Raw genomic sequence first — 14,751 nt, forward strand, 5'->3', positions numbered from 1 at the left:
TGAAATTTTGACTGAAATAATTTCAAGCTCATGCAAAAATTACAAGAATCATACAAAGAACTCTCATACATCCTTTACCTAAAATTGCCAATGGTCAAAAAAAAATATCCCCAATGGTTGTTATTCTATGTTTGACATCATCATCTTGCTTTATTTTCTGAGTCATTTGGGAGCTAATTGCATATGTAATAGCTGTTACTACCCCTTAAAACTGCAATGAAAATTGCCTAATAACAAGGACACTTTTCTATATGACCACAGTATAATCATTAAAGTCAGGAAATTAACACTGATATAATATTGCCATCTAATCCAAAGACTCCCCTCAAATTTTACTGATTGTTCTGTGTCCTTTATATGTCCCATTTCCAAAACATTCTAATTTTAGACAAATGGAGAATTTTGAATATAGATTGGATATTAAATACTGTTAAGCACTTGTTATATTTTTAAGCTGTAAAGACAGTATTATGTTTGTAAAAAGTCTTTACCTGTTAGAGATACATACTTACATATTTATAGAAAAAAGTGACATAATATTTGAGATTTTCTTTGAGATTTACTCCTAGGCAGGTTGGGGGAGGAGCCAGAAATGAAATAAGATAGGCAAGATATCTATAACTGTTGAAGCTGCATGATGAGTACAGGAGAGTTTATTGTATTTCCTCTTTTTATGGATGTTTGAAAATTTCCATAATTAGGGACTTTTTTAAATAAAAAAGAACAATGGAGAAATTGAAGGAGCTGAAGGATTGGAGTGATATGATAGTAAGTGTAATTTGGAAACTGTAGCTCTGGGCCAGAGGAGGTTCCCAGCTCTGGGTAAGTTCATTCTGGATTCAGACTGAATAACGACAACAGAATGTTGGGGTGGGGTAAAAGGGTTTATACCAAGCTTTATTCTCACGGTGGCAGGTCGAGTGCTAGAATCATATCCATATCTGGCAAGTCAACATGCAGCAAGCCCATCTCCATCTCTGCCCTGAGTACTGGGCAGAGCTCTTTATATAGCAACATAGGCAATAATGGCTTATCACCAACAAGTGTGCAAGCATGCACCTGTGCAGTAGGCTAAGTATTATATCATTGCAGGAGCACAGTGGGCAAGTCGATTAGGATCAGGTGAGGCTCCTGGTCATGGAACTTCCATTTTCCCTACAGAACATTACTCTGGCCACAATAAGAATGTCTATAAGTGGGACAAGAATGAAGACAGTGGTTGGTTTTTGAGCTGTTGAAGTCACTCACGAAGAGCTGATGGTAGCCTGAACTAAATTAGTGGCAGTGGGATGGAGTGAAGTGGATGGATTGAAGAAATAGTGACCACCTGGATGTGAGAGTTGAAGGGAATCCAGGACCATACTTAGTTGGCCTGGGCCAATTGGGAGAGGTGATGCCATTTTCCTAGACAGGGATCACTAGAAAAAGAACAGGTCCCCAATAGAGGGAAGAATGGTTTGAAGATGCTGTGGGTCAAGCTAGTACATTTATGTTAACTGGCCAGAAATATGTGGATACATGACAGCAAGATACCTAAATTATTATTTAGCAAACACTATAGGGGTAACAAGGTGGACAAAGGAAATGTCACTTAAACCTAATGTGAGGTAATATGGTATGATTATTCTAAACTGAAATGCAGCATTAATAGGCAACTAAAAAATGAAGTGCAACGACAGTGTCTCTGTGAATAGGTTATTTTACAAACTTGAAAAAATGTGATTGGAGGCAGTATAAAACAGAAAGACCCCCTAAATTCATATCAAGTAATCTGGGCATGGAACATTCCTTCATGGGAATGTAGCTCCTAAAGATGTCTTAGCAGAAAGTTTTATTTCAGTTGAAATTACAAAGTGATACTGGAGATCCCTAAAGATAGAAATGTAGGGATGGAGAACAGGCATGGAATGTTGAATCTATGGTTAAGGGGATGAGTTTGAGGGTACAAAACTGGGAGAAAGAGAAGCAGTAGTCACGATGTTTACTTGTACTGTTGCTGGAAGGTTTAAAGTGAGCTGCTAAGCGACTTGAAAACCATCAAAATTGGCCCTTTAAGAGTTCCCTCTTACTACCCACGCTACAACGAAAGAATTCCAGCAGGCACTTCCGTTAAATAAACTTATTTCGTGAAAACTGCCTTTCGGCGGTATCATTCCATCTGACTGCTTTAATCTCCCGAGTTCCCGCAGATTCCTTCGCTCTTGTTCTCTCTCATTACCAGAGCAAAGCTCTCTCCCGACTTTACTCATTTGTCTCGCCTCCCCCGGCTGCCGGAGCCTGCGCTACGCGGCGCCCCGCCCCCAGCTCCGCCCCCCAGCGCAGTGCCCTGCCCCTTCCCCGCCACACGGCGCGGAGCCCCGCCCACCAGCCAGTCCTGGGAGCTGAGTCCAGCCCGGGAGCCCGCCCGGGGCCCACCGCCGCCACCGCGAGGCGGCCCTGCATCGGCCGCCGCTTTGCCATGGCTGGGGGCCGTGGGGTTCCCGGGCGCGGCCGGGACGAGCCAACGGAGAGCTACCTGCAGCGACAGGACCACGAGCTTCAGGCCCTGGAGGCCATCTACGGCGCCGACTTCCAGGACCTGCGACCGGACGCATGCAGACCGGTAGGAACGTGGCTCGTCTTCTAGGCACTGGCGTGCTGCGGCCCAGCTTCCCTTTGCGCGTCCTCCCCAAGCCAGGCCCGGCCCCACCCGGCCCTGTCGGATCCCAGCCGCATATCTCCTTTAGGATTCTGCAGTCCTTTCATCTCTCCTGGGTCCACCCGCGTTTACGTAGTCTGCCGCACGTTTACTGCTCGGCGGGTCTCTAGGAGCCCCACCTGGGCCTAATTCTCTCACAGCCTTTTCTCAGGTCGCTTCCTCTCTTACCTGGCCCTGCTTCTCATTCCCACTGACACCCTATATCATCCGTGCCGCCCCCAATCTTGCCCGGTTTTCCCCCTCTGAAAGCTCTTAAATTGATATGAGAGCGCATTCATGGGGATCAATTGCAACTTTGTTCCGGGAACGCTGTTCAGGTCTTGTCCAGACCTTACGGATGCCCCAACCCGAATTCTTTTTAATCTCACCTTCCCGTGTGTTCAAAACTATAAACCACGTAATTCCCACTTTACTCCCTCCCATGCCCCAAGCATCCTCACTGTGTTTTCTGGTGTGGAGGAACTTACCTTCTGTACCTTCTTCCAAGACACTTAGCAGAGAGCATAGAATACCCTCATCTTAGCTGTAATGGAGAGGGAGTATGCTGAGCCTGGACCTTTTAAATTAGCTGTAATGGAGAAGGAGTATGCTGAGCCTGGACCTTTTAAATGGCATTTGATTTTAAATAGTTTTCTTTTTTGTCTGAAAGTAAATTAGGGCACTTCATAAGCTGCTGATAGAGACAGTTTCCGTTCACTTCCCTTTGAAGAGTTATCTACCCAACTGATATGTCTCTGAATATTATAATTTAAAAAGTAGTACCTTCCTTCATCTGCCTTTTAATGCTGGTTATTTCACAACATCTACCTTATTGACATATCCAGGATTTCTGCCACAGATAGGATCTTCTGGAGATGTTGGGCAAAACATACTCCTCATTCAAAGTGCTTCTGTCATTAAATATTTATTTCTAGGCTTTGAGAATACAGCCTGGAAAAAAAAAAAAACAGACCAAACCCCCTACCCTCAAGGAGCTTATTTTTCTAGTGCATAATTTCAAGAGTTAATTTTAACCTGAAATAGTAAAAAATGTAAATATTCTCCTTATATATGCTTATAATAAAGTAACATAACTTTCTGGTGATCTGGTAACTTACTCTCTTTTCAAACATTGAGAACCAGGAAGCAGGCATATTAAGCAACCAAAACAAATGTCAAAAGGTGTGCACTCTGACTCAATCAATGCAAAGCCCTTCAGACTTCATTCCAGGCCACTTTATTTACTTTATACTTGCTAGTTATCTAGGCATACAAGGCTGCAGAAGAACAGGAAGGGAAAAGGAGATGCTGTAGGTAAGGATACCAATAATTCCAGAATTTACAGCTGGTGACTTTTATAACAAGATAGAAGACAAAGCCAAACCAAACAAAAATATAAAAGACCGAATTCACTTGGGTGTCTGTGGCCAGTGACACTTGGAACAAATAGCCTCAACACTTTCACAGGCACCCCAGGCAAATAATTGATGCTCATAGGATGAATCAGAGTGTAGTCATTCAATAAGTACTTATTATTACCTGTTATTTGCCAGTCTTCAGGGAAAGGTTATGCAGGTCCATAATCCCTTATCCAAAACCCTGAGGCCTGATGGGTTTCAGAATTCAGAAGTGTTTGTTTTCATGTGTGCACATTGAAATATTCACACCAACTGAAATAAAGACTGTTAATGGTTTCATGTCAGTTCAGACCAAATTTGCTGCCAATAAACTGTGACCTAAATTTATTGACCTGAATAAACTTAAGGTCTTTTAAACTTCTTTTTGGGTGATGTGTATAATGTAGATTTCATTTCGGTTTAGTTGCATATGTGTATTATTTTGTGAAAAAGTGAATATTTTGGGAGAGAATGCTAAAAATTATTTTAAAAGTTTGGACACCACTAGTTTAAAATATAATTTACTCTATCTAGAGTTATGCATTTATTAATTTAATTATCTTGGCTAATTTTTCATATCAGCAAAGGGTCCTGCCATTTATAATTTGATAGCTATTGATAGCTATTGCAAATTTCCCTCCTAAAAGCTTGCTTCTACCTCTGGGCCTAACAGTAGTATATAAGAGTATTTGCTTTGCTACATCTTCACCGACATTGTATATATGTTAGACTTTTTCATCTTTGTCCGTAAGTAGATGAAACATTTTTTTTCCCTCTGTATTATCTATTTTCTTTTTCATTTGTCATGGTTAATTATGTGTTAAGGATATTAGCATTTTAGATCATATATTGCAGATATTTTCCCTAGTTAACCGTGTGTATTTTGACATTTAATGTAACTTAATGCAATTTAAAAACACTGTAATATGGTCAAAATGACCCAGTTTTTTGTTTTATGGTCCCTGTGTATTTTGTTTTTTGTTTTTTTTCAGAAAGGACTTCCCTACTGCAGTGTTACCAAAACATGAATTGTTCAAGGTTTTCTTATAATTCTTTCATGACTTTATCTTTAAACTTTGATCCAGTAAGTATAGAAACAGCTTTTTAAAAAGTTCTTAGCACATTCCCTTTCTTCTGTTTTAGGACTACCTTTAAATCACTCTTTCCCTTTTATGTGCTTGAGGATTTATTTGGCTACTTTATGACAATTCACAGGCATATCTGGCTTCCTGGCCCCACTAAGAAGCAGACTGAGCTCCTGTCTTGTGGCCTTCTCTCCCTTACTCCTTTGTATGCTGCTTCTGTGTCACTTGCCTGTTGAGTCTTCAAAACAAATTTTCTTTTCTCACGTAGAACTTGTCTCTTTTGTAGCTGATGCATTCTGCATTGTGTTTTCCTCTCCTTTAGTGCTCTTAAACATTTCTGGTTACCCCTTGCTTTGTGTTTATTTGCCAGCAAATATTCCAGAAATTCATTGTTTCCTTGCACAGGTTAGGTCAAAGATTTTATCAACTCCAAATTCTACCATTTATCTTCTAAACACAAGAAGGAGGCCCTACGCCACCCCACTTCCTAATACATCTTGGTTTTTAACTGTTTTTAATCAGGTTCTGTTTAGCACCAAGAGTCCTTGAGTGCTGCCTTACTCTGAGCTAATGCTTGTAATTCTAAACATGTCTTGCCTAAAAGCCTCTTCACATGTTAGGGAGCCTCTCAGTTTGCTTGAGAAAAGCCTGGCAATATTCTGTTCTTTAATTAAAAAGCATTGTGTCTCCTGACTACTGTACTTTCTTTTTTTCCCCCGCAGTGAGCCTCTATTGGTTAGGATTAAATTTAGCTACATATGTTAGAAGACTTAAAAATGAAGTTTACTTTTTTGCATGTAAAAATCTGGGATCTAGGATTTTTCAGAACTGCTATTTCACCACCACTATGCCCTTTCAGGCTGTCTGAACTCCAGCCATCATGTCTGCATTCCAGCCAGCAAGAAGGAAAAAGGAATCAAGAAGTTGCAAATCTTAGTTCTTTCATTGTATTGACTAGAAAGTAACCCATCAGCCACACTTCACTGCAAATGAGTCTGGGAAAGGTACTTGGCCAAAAAGTCAGGTGTTCTATTGCTAAGAAATAAGGATAAAATGGATATTGGGGACTAATTGGTAGCTTCTGCTGAGAAATACCCTAAAGTATGTGTCCGGTGGAGAGAAGTATCACTGGTTCAGTTAAACTGTTAACCAAAGATAAAGGCCCTAAAAGTAGCCAGTTACCTGGCAGCTTCCCTGTCCTTCTCTTTGGGTTGGCTTCACTTGGTACTCAGACTGGGCAAGTTGTTAGGTTTTTGGCCAATTGAAAGTCATTCCTCGGTGGCCTTGGGTCTGATCCTTCATGCCTGGAAGAATGTGCCTCTTTAACTGAAACCTTCATGGATCTAGCAGTCTCTTCACTTTGAATGAAAACTTTAAAAGTTTGTTTTAGCATTATCTGGCCTCACCACCATTAACACTGCTGTCCTGCTAGTATTGCTCTGCACTGGAAGTAGCTGGAATACTACACCTGCAGGGTGTTACATGGCTGGCCCAGCCCCGGAGTGTTTGCAGGATCCTAACTACTGCGTTAGCCCTCAGTTTTCTCCATACTGATGTTGTGCCTAGTGGTCCGGGAACTGGCTGAGAGAGGCTTCCTAACTTGGAACTTTACAGCAATCCTTAACTGGATTCATTGGGCTTTATTAAGCATTCCCTTTAGGGTCTGCATTCGGTGCCCCTGGAACCTGCTCACAGCCAGGTCACCTGCCGTGCCCGTGTCACCCCAGAAATGGTACTCTCTGTCCTCATCCTACTCAGCCTCCAGCATCTGTGACAAGACAGTTTCCTTCTGTTTTCACCTACCTTGCAGAGTGGGTAAAGCGCCTGGACCACAAAAATAAAAGTTTCTTCCCTCAGCCTCTCTTTTCACATGATGTATTGACAACATAAACAGCCTCAAATCTTGTTTGTAAAAAGTATACTTAGTAACTTAAAGAACAATAGAGTATTTAGCTTTTTGGTAAAAAGCAGTTGGTTGAAAGCATATAAAATTTTGGAAGAGCTGTCGCTGTTTTATTATAGTAGCTGTATTTTTTTTTATTTTTGAAATATTTTTATTAAAGTATCATTGATATACAATCTTAGGAAGGTTTCACGTGAACAACATTGTGGTTTCAGCATTCACCCATAGTATCAAGTCCTCACCTCCCCCATTGCAGTCACTGTCCATCAGCATAGTAAGATGTTAGAGTCATTACTTGTCTTCTCCATGCTGTGCTGCCTTCCCCGTGACCTGCCTATATTGAGACTGTGAATTCTAGTGATCCTCCATGCCTGGATGCATGTGCCTCTTAAATCCCTTAAACCCCTTCTCCCTCTCCACTCATGCTCCTCACCCATTCCCCTTTAGTAACTGCTAGTCCCTTCTGGGAGTCTGCTGCTATTTTGTTCCTTCAGTTTTGCTTTGTTTTTATACTCCGCAAATAAGTGAAGTAATTTGGTATTTGTTTTTCTTCACCTAGCTTATTTCACTTAGCGTAATACCCTCTAACTCCATCCATGCTGTTGCAAATGTTAGGATTTCTTTTTTTTATGGATGAATAATATTCCATTGTGTATATGTACCACATCTTCTTTATCCATTCATCTATTGATGGACCCTTAGGTTGCTTCCATGTCTTAGCTATTGTAAATAGGGCTGTGTAAACATAGGGGTGCATATGTCTTCTCAAATCAGGGATCTTGTTTTCCAATCCTAGGAGTGGAATTACTGGGTCAAATGGTATTTTTATTTTTAGTTTTTTGAGGAATTCCATATTGCTTTCCACAACGGTTGAGCCAATTGACATTCCCACCAACAGTGTAGGAGGGTTCCTCTTTCTTGGCATCCTTGCCAGCATTTTTTGTTCCTTGTCTTTTGGTTGTTGGCCATCCTAACTGGTGTGAGGTGATATCTCATTGTGGTTTTGTTTTGTTTTTTTCCATTGTGTTTTTAATTTGCATTTCCCTGATGATTAGTGATGTGGAGCATCTTTTCATATGCCTCCACTTAGTAACTTAAAGAACAATAGAATTGTTCTTTTGGCCATCCATATTTCTTCTTTGGAAAAGTGTCTGCTTAGATCCTCCACCCATTTTTTAATCAGGTTATTTGTTTTTTTTTGGGTGTTGAGGTGTGTGAGTTCTTTATATATTTTGGATGTTAAACCCTTATTGGACAAATCATTTATGAATATATTCTCCCATACTGTAGGATGCCTTTTTTGTTCTGCTGATGTCCTGTGCTGTACAGAAGCTTTTTAGTTTGTCTAGTCCCACCTGTTCTTTTTTTATTTTGTTTCCTTTGCCTGAGGAAATGTGTTCAGGAAAAAGTTACTCATGTTTATATTCAAGAGATTTTTGCCTATGTTTTCTTCTGAGAGTTTTATGGTTTCATGACTTACATACAGGTCTTTGATTCATTTTGAGTTTACTTTTGTGTATGGAGTTAGACAATGCAGTTTCATTCTGTTACATGTAGCTGTCTAGTTTTGCCAAGATCAGAGTTGTTGAAAGGCAGTCATTTCCCCATTGTATATCCATGGCTCCTTCATCGTATATTTATTGACTATAGATGCTTGGGTTTATATCTGGGCTCTCTATTCTGTTCCATTAATCTATAGGTCTGTTCTTGTGCCAGTACCAAATCATTTTGATTACTGTGGCTTTGTAGTAGAGCTTGACGTTAGGGAGCATAATCCCCCCAGCTCTGTAGTTCCTTCTCAGGATTGCTTTGGCTATTCAGGGTCTTTTGTGGTTCCATATGAATTTTAGAACTATTTGTTCTAGTTCATTTAAGAATGATATTGGGTAGACAAATGGATAAAGAAGATGTGGTACATGTACACAATGGAATACTATTCGGCCATAAGAAAGAAACAAATCCTACCATTTGCAACAACATGGATGGAGGTGAAGTACATCATGCTCAGTGAAATAAGCCAGGCATAGAAAGACAAATGCCAAATGATTTCCCTCATTTGTGGAGTATAACAATGAAGCAAAACTGAAGCAACAAAATGGCAGCAGACTCAGAGACTCCAAGAATGAACTAGTGGTTACCAAAGGGGAGGGGTATGGGAGGGTGGGTGGGGAGGGAGGGAGAAGGGGATTGAGGGGTCTTATGTTTAGTACACATGGTGTGGGGGATCATGAGAACTATGTAGCACAGAGAAAACACATAGTGGATCTGTGGCATCTTGCTGCACTGATGGACAGTGACTGCATTGGGGTACAGGTGGGGACTTGATAATATGGGTAAATGTAGTAACCACATTGTTTTTTCATGTGAAACCTTCATAAGAGTGTATATCAATCATACCTTAATAAAAAATCAAAAAAATGAAAGAATGCTATTGGTATTTTAATAGGGATTGCATTGAATCTGTAGATGCTTTAGTCAGGATGGCCATTTTGGAGCTGTCACATTTCTATGTCAAGGTTTTTACTTACTATTGTCTCAGTATTCAAATCTCAGTTGAAATATTCCCTGGTCAAGAGGCCTTCCCTGACCTACCTGTGTGAATATTTTTTCCCCACCATTACTCTGCCTTATATTCTTTATAGTACTCATCACTGTTTGAAAATACTCATTTGTCTTTTCATTTGAATTGCTAGTTGCATCTGTGTCTGTCTAAATTTACCCCTCTGCTCCCACCTGTAGGACAGCACCCACTCATGGTTGGCAGTCAGTAACTGGATCAATAGAAGGTACATGGAACATTTTGGTTCACTCCTTCCATAACTTTGAAAAGGAAAATGCATTTTTTCTGGCGTAGGTTTTGTTTTTAAACCATGCTTTAGGAAAGTATGGCCAAACATCTATATCAAATATAATTGCATGTAGAACTTCTAAGCTAAGATCATCACCTTAATCATTAATGATTGACTCCGGGAAAAAAATTATTTTTCTTTTTTAGATCAAAGAGCCCCCTGAAATCAGTTTAGTTCTGTACCCTCAGGGCCTGGCTAGTGAAGACATATACGTGAAAGTGGATTTGAGGGTTAAATGCCCACCAACCTATCCAGACGTGTGAGTATATTTATAAATAGCTTTAATTTGTTTTCAGGTCTCTGTTTTGACATCAGAGAAACAGGTTAAAATTAATGGTATTTTCTCCTTCCTGCCTGCATCCATTTAAAATTTCATTCCCTATCACCTGTATTTTACTGAAGCTACATGTGCAGTAGATGTTCTCATGCTCCCCATCTCATGGTAAATTTGCTTATGGTTGCAGCATTGTCACTCTGGATACTGATATTTGCTCTGTGAATAGCTGTTTGCTTCTTCTGACATGTTAGCGTTTGTTTAATTCTCCATAAAGTAGGGAGAGCAACAGTCTAGAAGAAAAGAATAAAGACATGGTGACTAGGAAAACCTGTGTGTACATAGTTTTAAAATAGTATTAGCTTTGGGACTTAGAGTGTCTTCTGGGCCTCTAAAGAGGATTTAGAGGCACCCTGTTTTTGGGGGCACTGTTGTTCCCTGCCCTTCAGGGTGTGTAGTACCACTGCCCCCTACCCACTTATGCCAGGAGTCTTCTCCAGCTAAAGAGGTAACCCCAGAACTCATGTATTTCCAAACTACCCGTGAAGGTGATAACCCCTCTGCTTTAGAACCACTAGTAGAGCAAAAGCTTTAGCAATCAGTACTCAAGGATTCTTTTTTTTTTTTTTTGGTATCATTAATCTACAATTACATGAGGAACATTATGTTTACTAGGCTCCCCCTTCATCAAGTATTCTTTTTGAAGTACATGTATATTTCATGTAACCTTTCCCCAGACATCCCATGTGGGTGATGTTTTGTGGGCTGAGCTCGTTGCCCAGGGAAGCAGTGAAAGAAGTGACTCAGTCAGGAAATACTGCCTTACACATAAATTTGTTTTCCTAGGAGGTGGGGCAGGTTGTGAAAATACAGCTGATCAAGATGAGCTCCTTGAAGTTAGTAACCCTCCTTTGCACCTGACATTGTACCTAGAGTAGATATAGTACATATGCAGAAAGTTAATCAGTACATTGATTAAAGAGTGATTAAATTTATTAAAATTCAGGAAAAATAGAAGTCCCTCCCTGGGTTTTTCTTGTTCCTGCTTTTCTGACACCAACCTAGTGTCTTAAGAGTTCAGTTCAGTTCTACCACAAACTATCTATAGTTATTGCAGACCCCCTGGATTAGGGGCTCAGTCCCACGAGACTTCAAACACCAGTACTCCTGGTCAACCAGCTATGAGTTCACAGGTTCCCATGACCCCCTCCTCAGATTCAATAACTTGCTAGAACAGCTCACAGAATTCTGGAAGGCACTTTACTTACTATCACCAGTTTATAATAAGGCACTCAAGACCAGCCAAATGGAAGAAACCCATAAGCATGGAATGTGGGAGGAGGCAGCTTCTGTGCCCTCCTGACATTGACAGGTGTCCCCTGAGGAACACAGTCACCCTGGCCAAGAACCACTGCACTAGAGGACTGTTTGGTCAGATCTTGATGTGTGCACTTGGTAAAAGTATTATAGGGTAATTTTTTTAAAAACACAAATGTTTATAAAAAATTAAAAAGTAAACATTATAACATCAGCTACATAGAATTATGAATTAAATGGCAGTAGCATAAAGAGAACATGGGAAAAATTTTAAGTTTATTTAGTATTATAGGTAAAATTTTCACTATTCTGTTAATAGTGCTATGTAATTGCTTAATTAAAAAAAAATAATTACAGGCCTGACTAAAAAATAAGGCTTGACTTGGGGGAACATTCCTATCCTTTGAGATAATATGGTGCAGGAAAACCTTGGGTTAGTGGAGATCTATATATATATATATATATATATATATATATATATATATATATATATATAGACTCAAGGCTGTATGGCATTTCTGTTCCTTTTTTTCATACATATGAACCACTTTCTCTCAGTTCCATCTGTCCAAGTAGATAGTGATTATAGCAGCCTATCGTACTGAAGTACAAGAGAACACATAGATGTGAATAGTAAAGGCTTTGCTAAGATGGAATACCCTGAATTACCCAGAAATGCTTGGCAGGAAGTAGAGAATCCTTTTCAGGAAAATTAAAGACAATTTAATCTCAGTGATTTGTTATTGGATATTTATTGGTTGGGTATAAAAGGAAACCTGAGGGCTAGCTGTGTACTTGCCTTGAGTAGAAAGTGTTGCACCTTAGCTATAAAGGGATGAAGAAGAGTGTGTGAGACAGCCTTGGACTAGCAGTGTTTGCAGACGGTGCCCAGCTAGGTTTACACGTGGGGGAGTAAGGATCTCCACCTTGTTTGCAGTCAGAATGAGGGTCTGGGACACAGTATTGTGGGAACACTAGATGGATCACCAAGGCTCCATCTTGCCTGGTTATTCTCATCCTGCTTGGTGTTCACACGAATGAGTTCACAGCACTTGGGCTCTTGCAGGTGAGCTGTTGGAGCCAGGTTAGATGTTGGGGGGAATGTTGAGATGGCAAGCCAGGGTGGAGGGTCAAGTTGCTAGGGTGGAGGGTCAAGGGAGCGTGTGGTCAAGTTGCTAGGCTAGATTCAGTCACAGAGCTCAAGTGATTTTTTGGAAGGCAATAAAATAATAGTTGATGTGGGAAATTTTAATCGTATGGCAAAACTGAAATCAGAGAGCTGGGGGGATACCTGGATCAAGCCCAGGAAGTCTGATCACCAGGGGGAGCAGGGCACCTGACAGTCCACATGGCGGCTGGCCAGCCCACTGTCCGCCACAGGCCGCAGGTGACTCCAGATTGAGCACTGTCAGCAGAGCTGCTGAGGTATAGCTGAAATCCTTTTGAGATAAAGGGAAATGTTGCTGGGGGTTAAGAGAGGTTCACAAATAAGGCCTGTATCAATCCCCACACCCAGTGCTTGGGACTTAGCAAATATTAGTGTCAACAGGCCATACTTCTGGAGTAACTCCTTTTTGTTTTTTTCTTTTCCAGAGTCCCTGAAATAGAGTTAAAGAATGCCCAAGGTCTGTCAAATGAAAGTGTTAATTTGTTAAAATCCCACCTAGAAGAAGTAGCCAAAAAACATTGTGGAGAGGTAAGATTTGTTTAATCGGAATTAAAAGGGGACAGTGAAAATCTCATCATGTTCACCAGTGTTTGTGTTCCTGCCTTTTCTTTGGCTTAAAGTCTTTGCCATTGCACCTCAAATCCAATTTTCACTAGAATATTTTGTTTCTTTCTGAAATGTACAAAGAAAAACATAACAATGTTATTTGTATTTCTTTAATTTACAGTGTTTATGAATGACAAATTGTAGAGTATATATAGATGGTACTGTTGATGCTTAAGAATTTTTCTGAAAACAATTCACATGAACCTGACCATGCTGTTTGCACGCCTTGGACTGGGCGTCATGATGTGGTGTTGACTTGCACTTTATGTGGGAAAACGTTTGCAGATAAGTGATCTCTGACCAAACCTCACTACCTCCCTCCTCTTCGTATCAGAAGAACTAATGGTTTTCCTTCTCAGTAATTAGCAAATCTCCACTCTGTCAGTGTCCCTGATACAATGGAGCATCTGCACTTAGCTCATACTAATTCTTTTTCAATCCTCTGCACTTCAGGGTCCACATGAGTTCCCCAGTAAAACTCTCTGGAGGGCTAGAGTAGGTAACTTCTTAGGGCAGAGTAGTATTATGTGTTTCTTAAGCCAGACCAATTCCCTTGAAGTATAAACCATCTCTTCCTCACTTTTGTGAAAAATCACTAAAAAAAAAGTGTTTTTGCCTAGGCAGCTGCTGTTTAACTATATCTTCCTGTAAACACTGGGAAGAGTTTAGTAAGGACCTGGCTCCGTGCCTGTGTTGGGCCTCTGTGAAAGTGACTGGACAGTTACTTACTTGCATGCTGTAACACAGTGAGTCACAGAGTGACCTGTGAGGGACTTTTTGGCCATAAAATGTTTGCCCACCAAAGTTGCTTATTCTGAGATCTTCAGTGATTGTTGAGGTATGGAAATGGTTATAGAAGAGCCTGAACAAAAAGGTAGGCCTTGGGCATTATTCCAAAGTTCTTTCTAGTACAAATTCTTTCCAGTGTAGTCTAATCTCTAATTGAAATATAATACAGAGTTGTATTGAAAATTCAACTACAGAATAGTTTGGTTTCTTGGATTCATGATTTATGATTTCTTTTTGAAGAAATATTTGCTTTATTTTATTTTATTTTTTGTAATACAGTATTATTAGCTACAGTCATCATGCTATCATTGTTCATCTTATAAGGAACTTTGTACCCTTTGACCAGCATCTCTTTCTCCCACCCCCAGCCTCTGGTAACCACCATTCTAGTCTCTGTTTCTATGAGTTTGACTTTTTAAGTTCCCACATAAAAGTGGTATCATACAGTATTTGTCTTTGTCTGACTTATTTCACTTAGTATAATGCCCTCAGGTTCATTGTTGTAGTTTTCTCAGGCTTCAGCTCAAATGTCACCTTATTAGAGGCCTACATTGATGCAAACAGCAGGATGTCCTTTTCCATAGCTGAGTAATACACCACATCCTCTTCATCCATTCACCTGTTCAAGGACACTTAGGGTGTTTCTGTATCTTGGCTCCTGTGCCTAATGCCGCAATAATGTGGGA

General features: G+C 40.3%; 1 protein-coding gene across 8 annotated transcripts in view; it reads left to right on the forward strand.

Annotated features, from left to right (window-relative positions):
• The first annotated feature begins 2,356 nt into the window (after positions 1–2,356).
• EIF2AK4 (eukaryotic translation initiation factor 2 alpha kinase 4) overlaps positions 2,357–14,751 on the forward strand; it is an 88,354-nt gene continuing 75,959 nt past the window's right edge. For 7 of the 8 annotated variants that reach the window (XR_005061440.2, XR_005061439.2, XR_005061443.2 and 4 more), the window contains exons 1-3: positions 2,357–2,602; positions 10,058–10,170; positions 13,096–13,198. Coding sequence is in view for 1 of the 8 variants with exons in the window: in XM_037018775.2 (XP_036874670.2) it covers positions 2,459–2,602; positions 10,058–10,170; positions 13,096–13,198 (360 nt within the window). In the remaining 7 variants the exon portion in view is untranslated. Of the gene's footprint in view, positions 2,603–9,801; positions 9,849–10,057; positions 10,171–13,095; positions 13,199–14,751 lie in introns of all 8 variants that reach the window. The other variant, XM_037018777.2, reaches the window with a different exon arrangement.

The sequence above is a fragment of the Manis javanica genome, chromosome 8 (assembly GCF_040802235.1).
Source record: "Manis javanica isolate MJ-LG chromosome 8, MJ_LKY, whole genome shotgun sequence".
In the NCBI taxonomy this organism is placed as follows: Eukaryota; Metazoa; Chordata; class Mammalia; order Pholidota; family Manidae; genus Manis; species Manis javanica.